General features: G+C 43.0%; 1 protein-coding gene across 8 annotated transcripts in view; it reads right to left on the bottom strand.

Moving 5' to 3' along the window:
- The window catches only part of RASAL2 (RAS protein activator like 2), a 176,191-nt gene that overhangs the window by 10,873 nt on the left and 142,149 nt on the right, over positions 1–23,169 (bottom strand). For 7 of the 8 annotated variants that reach the window (XM_071751157.1, XM_071751161.1, XM_071751158.1 and 4 more), the window contains 9 exons: positions 17,340–17,493; positions 16,062–16,160; positions 14,820–15,374; positions 12,543–12,687; positions 9,138–9,282; positions 8,064–8,300; positions 7,184–7,385; positions 5,587–5,786; positions 3,784–4,648 (listed from right to left, as the gene is read on the bottom strand). In XM_071751157.1, coding sequence (XP_071607258.1) covers positions 3,784–4,648; positions 5,587–5,786; positions 7,184–7,385; positions 8,064–8,300; positions 9,138–9,282; positions 12,543–12,687; positions 14,820–15,374; positions 16,062–16,160; positions 17,340–17,493 — 2,602 coding nt within the window. The remainder of the gene's footprint in view (positions 1–3,783; positions 4,649–5,586; positions 5,787–7,183; positions 7,386–8,063; positions 8,301–9,137; positions 9,283–12,542; positions 12,688–14,819; positions 15,375–16,061; positions 16,161–17,339; positions 17,494–23,169) is intronic. The other variant, XM_071751156.1, reaches the window with a different exon arrangement.

The following is a 23,169-nucleotide window of genomic DNA, read 5'->3' as shown; positions in this document are numbered from 1 at the left end:
TGGTTTCTTTGAAGCTCTGAGGAGCAGCTTTCTCAGCCAGGCTGCAGTCAGGCTTTGCAATGGACTATGGGGTTCAACTGCTTGGACTCAAGAAAGCACAGCACTACTTTCAAGTGGAAAAGCAGCATTATCACTGCAGTGCCTACCAGGATGAGGTGGTCAACTGCAGCATGTACACCCAGGCAAAAGGAAGGCAGGGTCAGCAGTGCTTATTAGGAGAACTGTAAGACACTAAAATCATTAACATTCCCTCTTTACGGAAATTTGAGAAGGAAATCAAGAAAATAAACAAGAAACTCTCCCCCTGGCTGGGGAAAATACGGCTTGCATCGAATTCCAAGCACTTTTCATGGACAAAGACAAGTTTCTAAGCACAAGAATTAGCATTATTACCCCTGAAAGAGCAACACTGTCTTAACTTTTTGAGAAATGCAAAAGACCAACTTTCCCCCTCTCCAACTGTAGCTTCTGTTTGTGCTCAAAGCAGCTCTTCAGCTCCCTCCCAGTACTGCACCTCAGTGAGCTGTGCTCCTTGGCAGGGCAGGGAGATTTCGAAGCTGCAGTTTCAGTGGCCTCAGGGGGAGAAAAAGCCTCTGACCACGAGTCAGGTGAAGGATCATATCAGCCTCCATTTCTGGTCAGAGAATCTGCAATGTTCTCAGCTGTCCTGAGCAGTGACAAAGGCTCCAGCACCAGAAGAAGCCTCAGGAAGGACAGGTAGAAAGGCAAAGAAAAGGTATAGGAATTAAGCAAAAATCCCTAGATATAGGCAGGGGCCTCTGTGCTAAAAGGAAGTCTTTGCAGCAGAAAGGCCAACAGCCCCTCTGAAGCACAGTCTGACAGCTTTGCAAAGTTCCTTAGTGGGATATCTTGGTGGTATTTGCTGAGGCAACCATGACAAGAGACACCATGGACCGTATGTCACCCTGCCACCAGCAGGCTCTTCTAGGAGGTAAACACTTTGGCTCTAGGAATTGCTGGAGAGGAATTAGGAACAGCTACGGATGAACGGTGTCACTATTCACTGGAATCATGGAAAACTAAGCAGAAGGTTGACTATAAACTGTATCACCACAACCTTGTAACAGTCTGATCACCAGCAAACCTTGCCAAACTACCTTGCAAGCTGTGGAAAAGAATGCTTTCAGCAGCCAAACACAGAATGCCTCCAACGACCAAGTGGATGGCAAACACATGCTAATGGGTTATGAGTTAAACACTAATAAAAAGGAAAAAAAAAAAAAGCCTGCTAGGAATGTGTATTAATTCCCCTCTTTGCCACTCTTCCAGAGGAACACACTGACATTTCTGTTCTCTCCTACCTACTAAATGGAAATGGAAGGCAAAAAGTGACCTCTCCCAGCAAACAAAGGGCCAAGCTCTATATTCAGGAACAAACGGGGCTCGTGAAGAACAGCCTATTAATCATAACGCCCACAAAGCATGCCTAGAAGGAACATGCCCAACTTCTCTTTCTTCTTTTTCTTTTAAAAATAAGAACAGAATTCCACACAACGGAATTTAATTGTAATTTGCAACTAAAAGGACGCAATGGAATTTGCCTGAAAAAAAAAATTTTGGCCCCTCACTTTGGTACCCTTCAAGACATTTCTCAAGGCTGTGGAGAAGGAAAGAACAAAGTGATTTCTCCAAATAAAGTAGGAGCAACTACTCTAACAAATCCAGTGAAAACAATTAGCATGGAAAGTAAAGTGGAAAAAACACAGATGAACATTGCTTACAAAAGGGGGGAAGGAGACTCCCCTACAGGCATCTATGAAGCTGCATGGAAATGTAAATGGAGGAGAAGGAAGTTTGAAACGTCACTCTGATGCTAAGCAAGCAAAGGAAACTGATTTCACATGGGTACAGTTAGGTACTTAAGATGAGAAAAGGGGGTTGCAAACAGCTAACCCAAGGTTTCTTGTAAACAGACACAGGGCAGAAGCCACCCACATGAGGTGTACACACACAGACTGGAGATGCAGCACCTGCAGTTTCTTCTGCTCCTTATCCTAACACCTCCAAGTAACACTGCCTTTGCACTTCCCATAACAAGCCCAGAAGAAAGGCCACGAGGATTTTGGCTAGGACACCATCCAATAAAAACCATCAGATCATACCATAACGGTTCACTGGATGCCTGAGAAATGCAGAGGGAGTTTATCCTTCCTACTGGCCTAAAAATTCCCACCCACCTCTGCACTAGGCTCAGTAGTGTTCAGTACACTTTCCCTATCAACCCCTCCAATCCCCAACAAAACACACTCTAATGGAGGGCACAAACATATGCACTTCAAACAATAGACAATCACTTTTTTTTGGTATTACTAACTTGGCAAATCAAGCTTTGCTTTATGATTCTGTGTTTCTGATCTCCTTATACTCCAAGAAACTGGAGGTATCTATGTAGTTTTGGAGCCCTGATTGCTCCTGGGTTCCCAGGCATCATCCAGATTTTCCCCCTTTCGATTGCAAGATTCAGGAGTTTTAGTTCTAAGAGAGTTACACCAGCAGGGACCTCAGTAAAACCTTTCCCAGATAAAAGGAGGTCAGGAGGAACTCAAGTCTTCTGCCTGCTTTGCCTTACAAGGCAAAACCCTTCCCCTGTATAACCATGTCTTCATCAGCCCTTTTGCCAAGAGGATCCAGAACTTCCTTGGGGATGTAGTTTCACCAGCAGCACGCTGCAATCAGCCTCAGGGACTGCAACTTGCTGGAGTTCAAGTCCTCCCTCCTGCCTGCACACAGAGCCACATCCTTTCTAGAAGGTCTCTAGAAGGAAAGCAGGACCTTGAAAAATTTCCTTCTACACTAGGAAGGGTAAATCAAACATGACCATGTTTACCCTCACAGTGACCACAGAAGAGAACATTTAACCCCAAGGAATAGTGGTGTTGCCTTCAAGATCCCACCCTGCCCTGCTGTTAACTCTAGATGCACTATGATGACATTTTGACAAAAAACCACCTTCCCTCTGACCTGCAGATTGAGACATTTTCTATTTTCATTTTAGGGGTAAGCATTTAAATACTTACTTTCTCTTTAACATTAAACTTATTTAAGAAAAGATTTTCATACATAGCAAATCACAACAGTTTTGTTTTTAAGGTAAAGGAATATTGGCTTTTTGACAGAAAAATCTTGAATGGTAGTCACCTATGAACAAGTGATAAAGTGCATTAGGAGTTGGTATGTATAAACACTCCTTTCCAGATGGTGTTTGCATTATTCATAGTTTGGGATGATTAATTAAAAAGCAGTATTTATTTGGGAACCAGCAATAGATTGCTGCATCATGGTGAAATACAGATTTCTCCTCACTTAAGACAACTGTACTAATTTATTATTTTGGCAGCAGTTTATTCTGTGATATTATATCTGTTTACTTCTCTGTTTTTAGGTAGCTATGCTTATAAATTAGCACTGCAGGGCAAACACATTTTCACCTAGCAATCTCAACCTACAATTTGGAAAAAAAGCATCTTCTGATTTCTTTTATTCAGATGCATTTTCAAGTTCTGTTTATTTCAGCAGGCTAACTGCAACCTTAGTAAATGGTAGGTTATTTTTTTTTAAGTTTAGTATGAAAACATCAAAAAATAACAGGTAAGCTGGGCTTGCTAAGCTGGTAAGGGCAACAAGCATGCCTATTCCTTACACTTGCTACTAGCCACTTGCTTGCCAGCACTCTCGATTCAACTCAAAGGTCAAAAAGCTGCTCTGAGGGAGCAATTGGGTAAACATCACAGCAGAAATTACCTGGAAAAAGGCTTTCCTTACCTGCTGGGTTTGCTGCCTCTGAATGGCCCGCACCTTCGGGACGGGGCTCTCCCTGGAGGATGAGGATTGCTGCCGCGAGCGGCTCCCGTTCTGAACGGGCTCGGTCACCATGGCCCCCGACACCCCAGACATGCTGCCCGTGCTCCGCAGGGAAGCACTGTGTGGCAGGGACTGTGGGGCTTTGGCCCTGGCCCCCAACCCTGCTTGGTCCATTTTGCGGATCTGTGCTTGGCTGCTGCTGTTCTGCCGGGGCAGGGCGATGGGGATGGGGTGTTTGTCCAGGACCACGTGGCGCCGGGAGAAGTCCTCGCTCTGAGTGCTGCGTTTGGTGAAATCCTCCATGCTGCTGTTGCTGGGTCCACTCAGTTTCAAGTCCTCACTGTTGCTGCGGCTCCGGGAGCTGGCAGTGCTCAGGTTCTCCAGGCTGGAGTCCACGGAAACCTTGGGCATTGGAGGGGTTGGGTTGTTGAGATGGTAAACTGGGTTCTGGAAGGAAAGAGGTTGGAGGCTGCCCTGCTGGTTCAGAGCGGGGTGGAGAGGCCTCCTCACCTGGGGAGCACTCTGGGGGGTGCTCTGGGTTTCCCACAGCTGTTTTATGTTGGCCACCTGTGTGACAGAGAGCTGGCTGCCAGCCAAGCGCAAAGGCACATCGTGCATGATGGAAGAGTTGTCGCTGTGAGATGTGTGAGGGTCCTGGAGGTCCATGAGAGAGATGCTACGGCCATTGGGCAATATGCTGTCCCTTTCATCCTTATCTGAGTAAGTCATGCTCTGGGTGGATGCCTGCTGAACCAACAGCAAGGTCTCATCCCTAAAATATCCATCGCCATTTTCCTGGGTTGGAGACTTCACCTTATGCATGTCGCTGTGGAGTGGAAAGGAATCTGGTTAATTTTGAAGCATCCTAATGGAAGACCCAGAGAAGGATCTCTACCTCATTTAACCTTCGCCCATGAGAAAGCTTCAAGGAAACTATTTCCTCTTACGAGCTCTTTGTGTTCAAGTCAGAACACACTCTTCATTAATCACCACTTATCTTTGAGAATTACATTTGATTCAAGAAGTGCTTCATCTTTATTTTTTCCACAGGTAAAATGCAAACCATACCCACCAAATCCTCTCCCCTTGGACAAGTCTGTCTCCAGTGAGACAGTTCAGATTCCATTTAACCCTTTGCTGACATTACATTCTGTGGGTGTCTGATTCAACAGGAGCTGTGTGAAGGCTCCTGTAGATCTAGATGTAGGCTCTTTCTGTGTGACAATACTGTCCAACATACCTGACAGCACAGAAACTGCTCAGAGACCACATTATCCAAGTTTTTTGGCAATTCTACCTCCTGACAGGTTTTTGCTTCAGATTAATGGCTATTGCAGAGTGAGAAATGCTGCAGTAGACAGAGAAAGGACTGTCTTTGCTTTTCCACTGATAACAAGTTCCTCCTACAGCCCAGTTTTTTCGTTAGCAGTAAATAAGTGGCCTGATTGCCAGAAGGAAACGTTATGGCTGACTATGCATCCCAACACATAGATTGGCAATAAACTGCAAGACTGTTTTTTTAGCAGCTAAACTCACTGGCTCAAAGAGAGATGATTGAGTTCTGTTAAGTCAAAAATCTTCAGGTCTCCAGTGCCACATTACACACCCTCTTGCTGAGAGCATGTGTTCCCTCTGAGAGAGGCCCAAGCTCCCTGGTCCTGGGCCCTGGCAGACACTTCAGATGATGAAGCAGCTGAGGCTCCTAACATGGTTCCCAACCCCTCCTTCTCCCACATCTTCCCTTGAGCTCTGGCTGGTACCTACCCATCAGTGGGGTCCTCAAATATCTTCTGAAGCCCTGAGGAGAGACTGCCACTGATGTTTGGACTCGAGTTATGCTCGGTGAAACGCCTCAGTTGCTGCTGTATCGGCGTAGGGTTGGTCATTGATTTGGTGATATCACCAAGAATACGAGGGAGAGGTCCCAGCTTTGCCACAGTCGCCTGTAGGAAGGAATTTTCACCCTAATTGGACAACAAGCACCACAACATCCGCCAGTGGTTTTGAGTTTTGGTGGTGTGTTTTGAGTTGGTTTGGTTTTTTGGTTTGGTTTTTTGTTTTATAATTATGCACAGAGGTGGAGGGATGGAGGTGGAAGGAAGGAGGGTGGGTGGTAGTGTTTGGGTGTGTCAGGACCATAATGCAGTGTTACGGAGCAGCATAACCACGGCGACGAGATGGATGGAGGAGACGAAACGGGGTTCAGCAGACATTGAGGAAAGAAAAGGAAATAGAGATTAGGGTTGACCCCCCCCAAAACAAAAATCATGCTCAATAAAACAAAACTAATGCCATTCCGATGCAAAACTATCATGCAAAGCAAACTATATCTGGGAGTGAGGGGAGGTCAAAGTGAAAACTACAATATCTGCTCATTAAAGAGCACTCGTAGACTACAGGTTCAGCTAAAGGGGGGATTTTCCAGGCAGAGGGTGTCATGTGGTAAAGAAAATGTGTGCCAGCAGACAAGGGGATGCAACATTCCAGGGGATCATGAGAGAATTGCAAGGGTTGTAGGAGATGGGGAAAGGAAAAGCTTTCATTTCAAAAGCCTTTTGGTTTTGGCACCACCACTCCACCAATGCTGTCTTCTGTAGCACCCTGTTATCAAAAACTAAGACATTTTTCCTTGAAAGGGAAAAAATAACTGCATGAAAACATGAATGATCCTCATCTCAGCATTATCATATCAGCCCTGTGATTAAATGTGTAGCTCCTTTTTCAATGTTTATGATAAAGTAAAACTCAGCTACAAAGATAACCTTATTTTCAAAGATATCCTTATTTTTCCTGTAAGTGGGTATTGAGGCCACTTGGCTCTAGACAAAGGTCTCTTTAGGGAGTGCTTTCATGTAAGCACTTCTTCTGTATCTATTAAAATCTTTGAGGTGATTTCTGTCATCATTTCCCAGTCATTACCTACAGTAAGGTAGCACTGCAAAGTAATTTTACATCTTAATTCTCTTTTCAGCAAACCACCATACCAACTCCCACGGGTCTCTTAGGATAGCTTCATGCACCTAACTACAGGAAGGGCAAAGCAGGTCTGCTTTGACCATTTACCCAGGTCTAGCTCCTCCCTTTCCTAGCTGCCCGAGACTCTCCAAAGTTCTGCAAGGCTCTCCAAAGTTTTCACATTAACTGCTGAAGCTCAGCCATTTTACATGCCCTGCTTTAGGCCCTGGATCTGAAATCACAGAAAGAACAATTGTGAAATACCACTATCAAGCAGTTCTCTCAATGCTGTTGAGTAAGTTCTCCCCAAAGGAGGCTTAAATTGCTTCCTTGATGTTTCCTAGTGTTTACTGTTGCTATGATACCACTGCTGGATTCACCCTCCTGGGCCTCCAGGCTGCTTTACCTTATCAATTTGGGCCACAACCTCCCATAAGAGGGAATGCAAAACAGAGAGTTCTCTGCCCAGGTCGATGTAGCCCTCAAATCCAGGCATGTTTGAGATGGAATCTGGGTTAGAGATCTCCATGAGGAAACGCTTCATTCCTCCCCACTCATGTTCCAGAAAGTCGTTCATGAAGGCCATATACTCTTCCTTATTCCCAAACCTGCAGGAAAGGGGAAGGGAGGGATCCCAGTCAATAGACTCCACACAAAACACACCGTACAAGCACTCACAGACAATTACTAAAAGGATTAACTTTAGGTCTGCCTTTCTGATGATTTGTTCCAGGAGAAAAATAGAGTACAATTTAGGAGATTCACTGCTTTCTAGAACTAATTTAAATAATAGTAACTCTCTGGTGATATTATGAGCAAGGCATCTAACACAATCTCTGCCCCACACGAGATACCTCCTGTGTCCTACAGACACCCTTTCTCTCCCTCCTCTCCAGTGTAAGAGACATGCTAAGCCCTTTTCATCATTCCACTGAGAATTTCTGAGGAAGAATGGAGGAAAACCAAGATCCTTGGTGGGAAACAAGCTTTTTTTTTCTTTTGAAATAGCATCCACCCTGACATGCTAATACATGGGTCTTCTTGGTTTTACACTGTCCCCCCAAGTCTGCATGTGAAAAGGGGAATTTATCTAGCTCAATGCTGAGCTGTCTCAAGGGGGTTCACAGATGAGTGAAAAGTTTTCTCCTTTTCTAAAAACTGACATCAATTTCCCAGAGAATCAGCTGCCTGCAAACACCCCTAACCCAGCTCTCCTTGCCCCAGAGGAACCAGAGGTGACTTGCAACCCTGAAGACACAAATTTCAGTTTCACTGCCACCACCTACTTAGCAAAATTGGCAAGATTCTGAATGACTTTAGCGATCAGAGTCAGCGTGCGAGAAGTCCGATCGTCGGGATATTCCTGCATGAGGCTGAAGAGGCTGGGAGACATGATGGCAGGACACAGGAAACGGAGGAAAAGGGAGGCACTGATCAGACGTTCACTGATGTCCTGCTTGCCCCTGCTCAGGCACTGCTGCTTCCAGGATGCAAAGACCTCCTTCAGCTCACGAGGGAACACGCTGGAAAACAGTGAAACCGGGAAATAAAATCACGTGAGTGATGAGATGCAACAAGTGACCAATTACCTGAAATAATTATCTGTGAGAAAACATAATTTTTTAAATTTTTTTTTTTATGCCCCTCACCCCCCTTCCACTCTCCAGGGTAGGAAATGTCATTAGGCATCTATTCCTGGATCCCCATTTAATCTGGCGATGCTAAAGCAGTCTTTAAAGCATCCCTTGTTCATATATGCTAAGTGAAGCCATTTTTAAACACACAGATTTCCAAGCTAGGATCTACTTATCCACTGCTACCCTAGAGAAAACTGGGTGTTAGCATTATAAAAACAAACTGAAAGCATCCCCATGCTTTTCACACATGCTTTGTCCTTCAGCAGAAAGGCCATTATGTCACTGCTAAACAGAAATCCCTCTGCCTGTAACTTCCTGCCTGTAATTTCCTCTTCAATTCTCTGTCGAATCCAAAGGGCCTGAAAATTTTCTATAGACATCAAAACTGTGAGCTTTTTATTCTAGGTTCAAGCTAAGGTATTATCTTCTCACTTTATTCCCTCCTGATTAAGTCACAGCTCGGTGTGTGTTCCCTTAGCAGAATATTTCAGCAGAAGCTCCTGTCAGGTATGATTTGTGGGACTGGAACCCCTCCATTTGGGCACAAGTTCCACCTCAACATGGTGTCACATGTGGGCAGGTAGTGAGGAAAGGAAATGAAGGCAGTCTCAGAAGACAGATAGGTCTGTGTTATTTCCTTGCACAACCACTTTTCTCTCATCTTCAGAGTAAAATGGGCACCCTGTGAGCTAACGGGGTAGAAGGGGAGAGGAGATGCCTCACCAGTAAGAATTGATAATCTTGCAGAAAGCCAGCTCACAACACATTTTCAGGTTGCTCTGATGGTCTGATAATTCACTGGGTGAACATCTGCTGGGATCCACTTCACAGTTTTCATCTGACTCATACAGAGCCTTGATAAACTCCCCTGGACAAAGGGAAGCGGATAACAAATCAGGGTAGTTACATGAAAAGCCTTCTTGTCACACCTTTAAATCCTGCTTATGTCTTTCCTTAGCAGCTGCCTCTTCTGCTCCCTGGATCTACAAATGCAGCCTCAGGACACCAGATGTTGGGACTCCTCCCAGCTCTTTCAGAACAGAGCATGTGCTGTACCAGATTAAGATGGCTGGTGCTCTGATGCTTCAGCCTCCTGTATGGTATAGGTGCAATAATAGGATGGCTTTGCTTATAAACCCTACAGACACTTTACTTGTAGCTTAAGAATAGGATTTGACTTTGTTTTCAAATTATATTAGCAACTATAAAAGTATCCATAGTCTTGGAAATGAAGCTGTGCTATTAGTCTTCATAATTTCTCAAAGAAATGCACTTGACAATGCTATTTGATTTATTACTTCTATTTTTTTTTTTAATTTAAAGAAGTGCCATGTTCTTGAATAAGAGGAATATCCAAGTACTAGCTAGAGACCTGCACCTTCCAATATCCTTTGCATTTGTCATCCTTCTCTTAATGATATCATATTCAAAACTGGACACTTGACAAAACAGATGAAGTTTCCTGTGACATCTTGAAACGTACTACTTACTAGTTTCCCTCCTATATATCCTAGTACACCAAGTGATTTTTTAACTGTTGCTGTTCCCTTGGAAAAACTCTTCATGTATTTAATGATTCAATGTGTTTTAAGTTCCTCTCCTCAGATGATCTTGCTGGCTCTGAGCTAACACCACAAGGCTTGTTTGTGCAAAAGGGTTCTGGGTTTTTTTGGTCTTTTTTTCATAAAAACACTTTAAACACCTCCCAACCCCCCTTCCCAAATCCCCCCTTCAGTGTTCTTGCAGGCAAAGCAGACAGCACATTTTCCTAAGATTTTTTTCTGTTGTTGTTGTTAGGGTTCAAAAAATTTCTGCTTAAGGCATCTAGCTCACTTATCTGCAAAACTTCTATTGAGCCAATTCTGCTTTAGATGTTGTTTACTGTTTTGTTTTTTTTTTCCCTAAACACACTTAAAACTTACTCTTTGAGGTTCACAAGACTGTATTAAACAGCTTTCAAAGAACATAGCATTTGAGCAAACTGACATTTAAAACTCGACAAAGAATTAGATGGATATATGGTCATGAGCAATCTTGCCCTGAGCTACAGAGAAGCTGGATGACCTTAGGGGGATTTTCCATCTCTCCTGTCTGTGATTTACAACCTTATCACTCAGCACTAAGGCTCTAAATGATTCATTAGAAGTCATTAATTTTGAAATATTTTTATGTAATTACTGTGCATTAAGGGGCTTGCAGTTAAATGTAATATACTGGTCCCACAGCTGATCATTCAGTCTGCTGAAAAGCACAGCACAAAGTAATATGCTCCTCATTTCTCTGTACCAGATGAGAACCCAAGATTGTGACTTATGCCCAGTGGTTTCACCCATGAGAATAAGGCTGCCAGAACAGGCACACTGCACTTAAGAAATGAGCAAAACACATGTAATCACAGACCTGGCCACACTGACGCTTGGAGCCCTAATTTAGCCAACTCTCTCCTTGATGACTTGCCAGAGTCTGGGACTGCTGAGGACAAGTGTGGCTGCTGGGAAAGTAAGCTGCCTATTTATTTATTTATTTTTAAATTTTGTGAGAGGATGTGGTGTGCAACTTGGCTTTGGCCTGATCTTGGTCATCTTTTATCAATTGCCAAAGCTTTCTTGGTTCAAGAAACAACAAGGGGATGGGTGGCTCATTGTGCAACCCTGGATAGCAAAGATTACGCGGAGTTGGTGAAAGATAACTGAGTTTCTGAGTTTCTTTGGGAGAGAGCAGGCATGTTTTTGGCCCTCTTTATTGGATTAATAGTTGAATGGACAGGAATTCTGGAGGCAGAGGCTTATGACCAGGGCAGAATCTTTTGGTGGAGAGGGGGACAATAATACAGTTCTCAGAATACAGCATTAAGAATGCATTGGAGGAATCACAGAATGGCTGGAAGGGACCTTAGAGATCATCTAGTCCAACCTCTCTGCCATGGGCAGGGACACCTCCTAACTAGACCAGGTTGCTCAAAGCCTCATCTAACCTGGCCTTGAACACCTCCAGGGAAGGGGCAGCCACAATTTCAATGTGCTATCTGGTAAATGAGCCTCACCACCCTTATACAGAAGAACTTCTTCCTAGGATCTAGTCTAAACCTCTGCTCCTTCAGTTTGAAACCATTTCCCCTTGTCCTATGGACCAGGACATCACAGGTTGTCCAGGCAGTTTTAATGAGGTGGTGAATAATGAGCACTTAGGATAAATAGAAGCAGGAGGCTCCGTAGACAGTCTGTATCTTCATCTCCTCCCCTGTGCTGCTCAGTAGCCTTGCAGCCTCACTCCCTCCAGCCATGTTTGTCTAAAGATTTTTGCTGGGGCAAGGTGCCAGTTTAAAATGTTAACACAAATGTTTATGAATTAATTGCTCCATATCAAAGGTAACAGCTGAGCAAGTCCAAGGGTTGCATCTGGCAATAATTTTCTTAACATCTGCGAACACTACAGCTAACATTTATTTGCTGTTAATTACAACAGCTAATGAAAAAGACTGCAGCAATATGCACTTCTGGATGAGAACTTTGGTTGTCAACCAGATACCCTTAGTGTAAATAATGCTCTCAGTTGTGGCACTTGGGCCTAAAGTGAGTGCAGGGGCTTCTTTTGCATAAAAAGAGATTAGTGAAATCTATGCTTCACATTCATAACTTTTTGAAATCCCCAGTTAATTGTATTGCACATGATACCTGATTTACTCCTCACACCACAGCACAAGGTATTGGTCTCAATTTCCTCTGTTAAACTATGTGTCAAAACCGTTTTTAAAGCCAGGTTCATGTATCAGATGGAACTATCCCTGTTCCCACGAATCAGTTGCAATATTACACCTCTTGCTCACAACTGGAGGTATAAAAGGTTATGCAGAAAAACAATGTGGAGAGACAAAATTTATGAAGGACTCAGCTATATCAAATCAACTTTGCCTTTCCCTAGGTGCTATTGCTACAGGCACCAAGGAACAGCTAGGAAGGGCGCTACAAGAGCATGTATTTTGCTGTCTGGATACTAAACACCAGGCTCAGTGCTGAGGCAGTTCCTTCCCATCCCATGTACCCAGGTGCATAAGAGGCTTCAGTCATATTACAGACAAGTTCAGGGTTAGCCCCCTGCAATGTAAAGGAGTGACAGGCACTTTCTTACCTAGTGCATCATGAAGATACTTCTGCCCTACCAACTTTAAGTATTCCTCAATAGATTTGGTAGCAAGTGTGTTCTCCCTGAAGATTAAGACATCATGCTCCCCACAACGATCTACCTCAGATATCACCAAATCCGTCAAGAATTCCTGCAGAAAAAGGTCAAATGGCAAGAGGTTATTTCAACCAAACTCCATCATGCCAGGTTCACTGCAGAAGCCAAGAGGATCACTGAAATCATGGCCCAGACTATAAATAGAGTTGCAGATGCTGCATGTAGTATGGGTAAAGGAAGTAGCTAGGGCTTCTCTTGGGTTTATTATGTTTATAAATATGTTACAGATCACAAATTTAAAAGAGAGAAGCAAAAGTCTCTAAAAGAAAACCTTTACAGTCACATTCATGTTTCAGTTTAGGACTGAACAGAAATCCTTACCAGTTTCCTTATCAGCAGGTTTGCCTGCTGAAACAAACAGTGACATTACATTTATCTTTTAATACTGAATACTACACAAAAACTTGGATTCAAAAATCCAAGATGGAAGTTTGGCACAATTCTTTCATCTTGGTGAAATTTAAATATGAAGAATGGTTAATGTAAATTACATTCACAACCCAAAAGTGGTTCAGGATTTCACAAAACAGCTAACATACTTACATACCCTGCTAAGGATCTATGTGGCTTAACTTGAACTGCTTTCAATCATCTAGGCAGGAACTATCAGTAAGTCTTAGTGAATAATATAGTGTAATATAGTGAATAACCTCTTGATATAGTGCCTAATTCTGCAGTAATACTTATTTCCTGGAGTGGTAACAAACATCACTCTGATTTAGTGTTGAGTGATAATGATGACTTGCTGGTTCTTCTGCAAAGAGCAACTTTCTCCAGACAGTTAAAAATGTGCTGTAGCAAGGTTTCATCACCCATGTTAACTCAAGAAGCCATAATCCACTGCTAGTATGCAAGTGCAAAACATGCAGAACAAATACATGACAAATAGAGATCTAAAATACATTTAGTGTTTTGGGGTTTCAACCCATTTTTGTTGTTCCTTTTCAGGAAAATCAGAGAGAGCTGTTTCCATGTGGAACAGAGTGGGAACATGAGGCTGCATCACAACCATGTAGAGTGACCTGGAAACACCCTCTCTGCAGCTCTAGGTTATGGCAGCCTAAGCTGCTCAATGCTTTCAGTAAACAGAGCTTCAAATCTTCAGGCACTAAGAAAGCAAAGTTAAAATACTAATTTGTTGACCTCTTGCAGCTAGCAGTGCAGGAATCCAGAGCCTGCTTTCCAGCAGGATTTCAACACCAGAAACTATTTGGTAAAGAGTTCCTGTCGCAGGGCACCAGCCTTGCTGAGATAGATGTATGTCAAGGGAAGAGCAGTAGAGAGTGGTATATGATTTATGCTAACATAAAAGAACCACTTGGGAGCAGTTAAATTAGGCTGTCCCTTGGGTGTTGCTTAGGGCTATCCTTCCCTATCTCTAAACCTTTCACTGGTGTTTGGTCATGCCTGACTTGCTCTGGCTGGCACTGCAGGAAGAAGCTGGTGACAGCTTTGTGCTACTTGCACAACCACTTGGCAGGCAGCATCCATGCTTTTTAATTCTTTTCAGAACTTCCCAATACCTGCAGGATACTCTCCCACAATCTAGTTGAAGAAACTGAGGCTCACTCCAATTGCCACCTCACAGAGAATTGTCAGTGTGCACCCAAATGTCCTAACAAAGTTCCTGGGGCAGGCAGAATCACCATTAATCAAGCACAGATTCTCCAAAAGGCTGTTCACACTCTGACTAAATCAATGTTAGCATTGATTATCTGACTTAGCACTGAATCAGCAATGGCACCCTGCTGCTTGTTTTATCACAGACTTATTTATAGAAGTAATTCTCCATTTCACTCATCTCTTATCCTGTATCATGATTATAGAAATACAGAAAAGGTTCCTCAACACCCAAGTGCAGGCCCAAACTTTTTAATAATAACATGAAGTTGTATAGCCCTCCCAATTATACTTTGTACACAGCACCTTTAATCTTTGTATCAACTCTGAATCACCCTTGGTACACTGCTTATGCACATGCTTTCCTGGAAGATGCAATTCCCCAAGTTTTCCCTTTTGAGACCTTTTTCTCAGTTTCATCCTATCAGACACTTTCTGCAGCTGCTTAGGGTCATGCCAGCCCAGGCTTCCCAGTTCCTAGTGGAAAAGATACCACTTATTAGCAGTGAGAGGGAGCTGAGTCGACAGGAACTGCCTTGTTCTTACCTTGGCTCTCCCAGTGCTCTGAAGAATGTGCACCAAAGCACAAGCCATCTCCTCCTTACACCTCACACTGATCACAGGTTCCAGCACAGAGCACAGCATGCTGTAGTTGCTGGTAACAAACTCAGCAAATTCTTTGTATTGCTCCATAGGCAAGATGGTGATGATCTGGTAACGGGACTTGATCCGAATGGATGGTCCCCCTGCCTTCCCTTTGCTGGGTGTAGGAGTGCTGACTGGGTACCATTTCTCCACAAACTGGCGACCAGTGACACTGGCCATGGGGATGTTGACCAGGCCCACGTAATTGTTCTTGTCCTTCTTCTTCTTCTTCTCCACATCCTTGTAGATGTGAACCGTAATGCTGTGAATGGGTGGGAGACTGTAGAACTCAAAGTGCTCTCCCCAGAAAATGTTGTCTGATTTTGTTTTGCTGGTGGTGCGGGCAAAGAGGGTGTCATCAAGGCACAGCTCACAGAAGTATTTCTTCTTGGGGGCCAGCTCCCTTGCCTCAATGATCCAGAGACGGAGAACATACTCAGCTCGACGGCAGTTGTCCTGTGTGGAAGAAAAAGAGCTCAGCTTTGATTCAGAATCCCTAAAAATTGAACATTTTTTCTTCTAAAAAAACAGCAAAGGGCTGTTCTCTGTATGTCAGTAGTGGGGACTACGACATCTTCTTAAAAAGCTGTATTCGAAATGGTTTAGAAAATAAACACTGCAGAGGAGCCACTCAAAAGCTGCTAGACTGGCCTGGCACACTGCCTTGTTTACTCTCATTACTGACTGCAAGAGCACTGCTAGCCTGTGCCTCGAAGGTGGAATACCAGATATGAAGGTGATTTATCAGATATTTACCGTCTGATCAATTACCTGATTCCCCTTCTCACTCTGGCTCAAATTCCTTTTATTTTTTTTTTTGCCCCAAACTGTGCCTCAGAGCAAACCACGAAACCATATTCTGTCCTTCAGAGGCACATGATATCAAAAATCCAGTCTGGAACATCCTAAGCAGGAACTAGGGCAGGGATCAGGAAGCATGCTGACACGTGTTTATCCATTAAAGGTTTGACCTACTGCATTCACTGGAACAGTACACAGCAGCTTTTGATACACTGATGAGCTGACTTCTCCCCAGACTAAATTAATTGAGCATGCATCTGTAGGAAGCCTGGGTACACTGGACTAAAATCCCATCGTGCCATCTCCACTGCTTGGTAATTTTATTTCCACAGTTTCTATTACCTTGTTCGGCTGCACGGTTCTGCGTAGGTTTTCCATCCACTTGTCCCTCTCTGCTGCAGAGGAGCAACTGAAGCATTTACTGCCACTGGAGTAGGTTACCTGAAACATGTAAATGTCAGGCTGAGTACAGGCAAGCCTTGGAGACATGTAAGAGTGAGGAAGAAGATAAGCAATGTTTGAGCAACAAAGTAAATTTGAGAAAGACAGGAAAAAAATATGGAGGCCCTGAAAGCAGAGAGGGTAAAAGGCCAAATAAAATGTAGAGGGAAGAAAAAGTGAGTTCAAATTAATATAAAACTAACAAAACATATGAGGAGCATGAGGACCCCCTCTTAAAGACTTCTAAAAACAAGGCTTTAAAACAAGTTAATTTTTTTCTTTTTTTTTAAAGAATACTTGTTAATAGGGACTCAAAGCTATTAAATGCTTGCCATTTTCCCTGTTAAGTCCCAAAGACAGATGATTTGGTACTAACAGGGTATAGACAGACAGAACTAACAATGTATTAATTAATAAGAAAATACTATTAAGGAAAAAGACACTAGAAACAGTCTCTTCAGTAAATACAAAATATTTCTGAGGGCCCATATTTACAGGAACAGTCTAAAACTGAATGAGTTGTGCTCTGATCCAGCCCTGACACTCGAGGCCATGCACACCTCTACTTTCACACAGGAGGGAACCACTTTAGTTCCTTTCACTTTCACATGGCCTAACAAATTTTGTTTACTCTTTCCATTCATTTGTGCTCACACCAGCAGCCTGTTTCTGAAGCAGAGCAAGGAGCCACCTGGGGCTGCGCTCTTAACATCCTGTTCCATGGTGCAACAGACACATACACAGCTACTGAAGCTTCTCTTTCAGCAACTGGTGAAAGAGCTGAGCATTACAGAGCTGCTCTGACTGGAAATCACATTTCTCAGTTACAGGATAGTTTCTAAATTTAATTTTAGGTGAATTTGGAGAGCATGAGTACACAGCTTGTGATTCAATCACATTTGTATGCAAACTACAAATGCAGAGATAGCAAATGAAAGAGATTTTTAAATTCGAACATGTGATAATTGAAAAAAGATTTCTCTCCACTGAGTGATTGATGCCATTAGCCTCAAGGCCTTAAAAAAACAGTATGCTGGTGAGAGAGCCCACACCCACACCTCAGTAGAGCAGCAGCTGCTGATCTGTTCTCCAATTACAAAGTCACAAAACAGCTTACTAAAAGGGTTCAGATCAACCAGCACTGTATCATCATCTGCGGGTTTGGAGAGCATTCCTTACCTCAAAGCAGAAGTCTTGTCCAAGGATACTGCTGTGAAGTGGCTTGACAAAGACTTTTTCTTCTGCCCCAAAGTCCAGGGACTCCACAGCACTGCCTGGGCTTAGTAAAGACTCATGGGATCGAGACTCTTTCAGCTTTGGCAACCCACGTGACCTGGAAGAGAAGAAGGGGGAAAGGAAATATTTTTCTCGTAATTGCCAAGAGAGTTGGCAAGATCACAGAGAAAGCTACAACTTGGTATTTATTCAGAACAACTTCTACTAGTAGTTTGTAAATCTTATGAAAATAACATGAGGTCAGTAATCCCAGATTCCTAAGGAAATATCTACCTACATAAGCTCAGGAAGTCCATTCCCACTGACCTAGAAACTGCAGGTGCCGAGCCATCAGTGAAAAAACAGTAGAACAAGATTATGTGCACACACATTTTTCTTCTAGTTGGAACTTAGTGACTGTGAAGGCTTTGACTAACAAGGAAGAAGAGCATCAAGACCTAGCTTGGCAGAAAAGGGGCTCTTTACTGGGCAGTTTTAGTTTTTTATAAGATACAGCTTGTGCTGGTCGCTCTGCCTGTTCCATGATCCATGATGAGTGTGTGTCCATAAATATGGATGCACATTCAGCAAGTGTGACTGAGTTTAAAGAACAGATGTGAAAGTAGAAAGGCATCAGTTTTCTATACAACACGCAAAGAAAATGCTCTGAAATGCTCTCACCTGCATTTGTCCTCACAGTATCTCCTCTTTTAACCAATTCCCAGGATCAAGGCTCAGTATCAAATGGAAAATGTTTTAAAAATGTATTTTTGGAGGAGTGAAAAGCACAACTAGCTCTAACAGCTTCCTTAATTTTGAAAAATAAGCAGTTCTTATATGTTTCTCTTGCTTATATCTTTTGCATTTGTGTCATCACCTTTTGTAAGCTTAGTAAAAACAAATTCCTCCTACCCTTGAGGCAATCCTACAGGGAAACAGAAAGGAACAAAACCCAAACCCTCATTTGAAAAAGGCAGCTTTGGTTCTTCTAAGGCTGCTTAGCAAAACCTAGAGTATTGTGAAGAATGCACATAAAGAAACAAGCAGAGTTCATCTGACTGCTCTTTTGTACAAAATTAAATGCTGAAGGTGTTCTAAAAGATTCACATACGATAAAATTTATGAAACAGTACAGGAGAACTTTCTTTCCATTTAATATATTGAATGACCTAAGCACAGGCAGCATGAGCCTTTCATCAGAGGGGTATTACAAAGCCCCTGATTTCAAATGCAAACCAGCAGCACTGGTGAAAATGTATTGGCTGTGCTGTGCATGCTTTGTTTTAACAGGTTACAGCAGCAGCTGTAAACCCAAAACCTCAGCCATGCATAATTGAGCACCTATTGCAGTTAAGGTAGGGCAAGTTTAAAATAAACACACCACAATACACCACTTTAATATCACGTCTGCAAAATCCTCTCTAACTTGTCCTCCCAAGAAAGCACTGCTGAGGTCACCTGGCTTCTGTCCCTAGCCCAAACCCTCAGCAATTCCAGTCCTACCAAAGTACTTTGGGGCATGATGCAGGAGAGCTGGCAGAGAGCCTGCAGCCAACTCCTCCTGCCTTAGGGCTTTGTAACCATAGGAAAGCATGGAGTAGCCACAAAGATGGTGAAGAGGAGGGAAAGAAAAGTGATTACCAAATAAAGGGGAAAGAAAAAGAATTTTGGAAATTCTAGTTAAGAGGAGGGGGGGTGTTGCCATAGTGCAGCCTCCTGTAAGGAGATTGGGGGGGGCAGCAGCCAGGAGAGGCAGGAAGCACAGGGAGGTTGCTCCACCCATGTGACAAAGGTGACCTTTCCAGAAGGAAATAAGTCCTTTTTCTTCCTTTCCTACACCAAGGTTAATAGGGCCCAGACAGTTAAAGACAGCTTGAGAGAGGGAAATATCTTTCAAGATGCCTCCAAACAGCCTTTGGGGAGAGGCTGGGAGCAAAGACAGGTACCCACAAAGGGTACTTCATGCTTCCACATCTCATCTTGCAATTGAAATCTTCTATCGTTGCTTTTCTAACTACTTAGCTTTAAATGTTTCCTGTTGCTCCACATCAGCTGGAGCATGGTCAGTTTCGTTGACAGGGTTGTAGGGCACTGGAACGTCCCTGGTTTGAGCAGTCCCTTGAAGTTACCATATTTAAAACAGCTCAGTCAACTGATTAAGTGGCTTAGAATTGGCACTTTATCTTCCATAAACACCACAGCAAAGCCCTTGGTTAGATGCAACCACACATTTACAACACAAGTACATGCATTTGTAAGCACCATGGTATATATTTCATCTATTGATAGATCTGCAAAGCCAATCATTGACTTGTGCTTAAATCAGCAGTGTGCAAATCAATATAGTCAATAATTATACAGAAATAACAGTCTTCTGCTGCCTTAAAGCCTCATCTAATATTCTGAAGCTCTAAGTAACACTGCTGGCTTCCCTTCTGCATGGATGCCACTAATTTGCTTCCCAATGTCGAGAAAAGGGGATGGATTAACAGGGTCTTTCCTGTATTAGGTAGAAGCTGCTGGTAAAATGAGTATTGCTTAGAGTGTCTGAGAGACTTAGAGAGCTGTTATCCCAGAGAAGCAGATTACTGTAAACAGGAAGATCCCACATGCAAAAGGTGGGGGAAGGGTTGTTTGTACAAATCTGTTTCTGCTAAACAGCTCCATTATCAATACAAATCCTGCTTTAAAGGACAACTAAGCTCAAACAATCAAATTTTTTTCCTGCTGCTTTTTCTACCTACTGCCATACACAAGAAAAAGATCTCAAAGGACAACATAAGAGTTTAAACAGTTACCACCAGCACCCAACAGCTCTAACATAAATATTCTCCATAATTTCTTTCTAAGAGGAAAGGTAGGTGGAAGAGGATGTCAGGGAACACTTTTAGCTTCTCATTTCCTTTCACATGCTTTGGAGTACTGGTTTTCAGAGCTGCAGAATTTCCTTCTGAAGCTGAGCCCAGTCAGTGCCCCAAACCACTGACCTGGCAGCAGCCTGTGACTCCTACCGAAAATCATCTCCCCTACACCACCATCTTGCTGGCCCAACCCCAAACTAACCCTCTCTCCTCGCACACCATAATTCAGTGATTTTCCACTATGGGAAGATGTTGGTTGTAAGATGGGAACTAGAAACCTCTGGCTTTCAGTGGCTACCCATGGCACACATCAGCCTATTAGTCCACTTCTATTGTAGTCTACTATAAGGCATGCAGGACAAAGGGTTAAAATCCTAATTGCTCTGGTTATGATCTCCTGCTGATTTTGACCTATTTAAAAGAAAACCTACAAAGTACAAAAGCTTTCCAATTGCAGAGCTTACCAGGGAGAGCACAATATTGCTTGGAAAACAAGGCTGTGGACATCAATAATGCAAAAGATAAAATAACTGTATAGAAACACACTGCCAGGGAACAGAATCTTTTACTTGATGTACCAACAAACTGGTGCAAAGGCAAAAATCTCTGAAGAGGATTTTTTGTTCAGCTCAAACACCCAGCTAAAGCCATGTCTCCACTGCTCTTACACAAAACTGTCCATATGCCTCAAATAATTTCAGCACAGTACCTGTGTTTAGAGGCACTCCCCAAGATCTGAAAGTTGAATTCAATACTAGCAAAGTCACAGGAGAGAGCCTGGGCTGTAATGCAGTGAACTTACTGCTCAGCACTGCTATTTGAAATCCCAGCCCTGCTCAACTGGACCTTAACATCAGCAACATCATATGCAATGCAGTGCTGCACCTCCCAGGTTTGCCCATGCAAGTGTTCATTTTGTAGGCACCACACCCCACTTCATTTTACAACTGCCAATTAACAGAACATCCTATTATTTGGTCAATAATTCTACAAGTCTAACCAGTTTCATTATTATTATTATTATTATTATTATTACTAAAACAGAAACTTCATCTAACTTATTCAGATGCAAGTTCTACTTGGCCTCAATCAAATGCTGGCTTTTTCTGAGAGGATTTCTTTAGCCTTCCATTCAGACGCTCATGTTTTTTTGCAAGGCCCTTTCCAAAACCTTACTGTTTGAATCCTATACTTGCAAAGCCCTTCCCTGCCTGCTTCTGCCACAGATCACAGCTTGTCTAACAGACACCTCCTATGTGCAGCCAAACAGGCTGCTGATTTTCACAGGGGCAGAGTTCTTTCCTCTCCACTGTAACAACAGTCACTGCTATGAACATTTCAAATTCTTTTGTTTTGTTGGACCAATTCAGTTTCATTTCACTGATAAGCAACGTCTAGGTGAATGCCTGGGGTTTGCAGAAAAGCATCAGCTGTCAAGAAGTGTGTTTAAAATTTCTAAAGGGGTCAACTAATCCTGCAGACAGGACAGAGCAGTTGAGCCCAAAGGTGAAGGTTTGTAACAAAAGGCTTATCACCGAGATCATGTTCAGTTTTCACCAAAAACCAAAACAGCTGCATGAGGATCAAAAGAACTGTTTGAAATAAATGCATTCACCAGACTGGGAGTGAGATGTCTCTCCAGAAACAAACCACTCCTCCCCTCTCCCCACACTCCTATGCAGATAGAAACAGATACGCTGAATGAATTCAGGGCATGAGTCAAGCCCTAATAACACATTGTGTAACACAGATTTTTATCCGTACATCTAAACCAGGATGAAAAAAAAAAAAATCACACACCTTTTTTTGAAAACTGTGATTAAATTAGAATGAACAAATAAAAAAAATAAAAACCAACCAAAACCCATGGTAAGATCTGTTTCTATTACCATCTGTGCTATTTTCATGCTGCAAAAAAGAGAGGAGGGAGGAAGGAGAACTTACCGAAAGTAGAAAAAAGCCTCGTTTGAGCAGCGGTACCGTTTCACCATGAATCCCAGAGCCATGGCTACTCACCTCCCTGCAACCTGCTGGAGCTCATTCTGAGCAAGCAACACAACAGATCCTGTGCTCAACTACAACTATCTGATAATGCCATAAAATGACTTTTAGTAAAGTAGGAGGATTCCCACGTGGCAGTAAATCCCAGCAGGGCAAAACCCTCCCAGCTGTCCGCAGAGCTTTACTGCAGTCTCTGAAGCCATATGCAGACAGTCTCAACCATCTTTGCTCCCTCACTACAAAGAAAACTGAAGTGAGGACTGTTTGTCCACTTGGAAATACTCTCAAATTCCTGGTCACAAACTCAAAATATTAATTTGATCTCTCCTTGCAAACGTAATTTTCCTTAGGTCTTTTTTTCATACTTTTTTACATGTTTTATTAGTGACACTGAGACAACATTAGAGACAAATGTGTGGGTTGAAGAGCTCAGAGAGTTCAGTGAGAAACGGGCCAGAAAAGCCATGAAAAAGATGATGCAGTAACATGGTGCCAGAGAGCCTCATGGCAAGAGCTGTTGATAAGCTGGTGAGATGCTGTCTGGGCCACACCTCTGAAGAGCTTCACTCACATCTGCCATGGGTCACAACAGAGCGTGGTCTGTCTTCCACATAAGTGCCTTGCAAAGACAAAACATGAGTTTTCAAGTACAGAAAACCCAGAAAACAACCTCAACAGTGACAGTAACTGCAAAGTTGTGGATTTCTACAGGACACCTGGATGCTAACTCATGGTAATGTCATTTTTGGAGGGGCACCACATCTCTCTTCTCTCTACATTCACTACACTAAGTCACCCTGAAACCAAGTTCAAAAGCCAGAGAAAGCAGGTTGGCCAATTGCTTTCCGCCAAAGCAGAAAATCTGATCATAAAAAAAATCTGCAACTAATCTCCATCCCTCCTTCCTACAGCACTCCTGAATTCTTCCTATT

The sequence above is a fragment of the Heliangelus exortis genome, chromosome 8 (genome assembly GCF_036169615.1).
Source record: "Heliangelus exortis chromosome 8, bHelExo1.hap1, whole genome shotgun sequence".
NCBI lineage: Eukaryota > Metazoa > Chordata > Aves > Apodiformes > Trochilidae > Heliangelus > Heliangelus exortis.
This window is presented reverse-complemented; position numbering and strand designations above follow the sequence as displayed.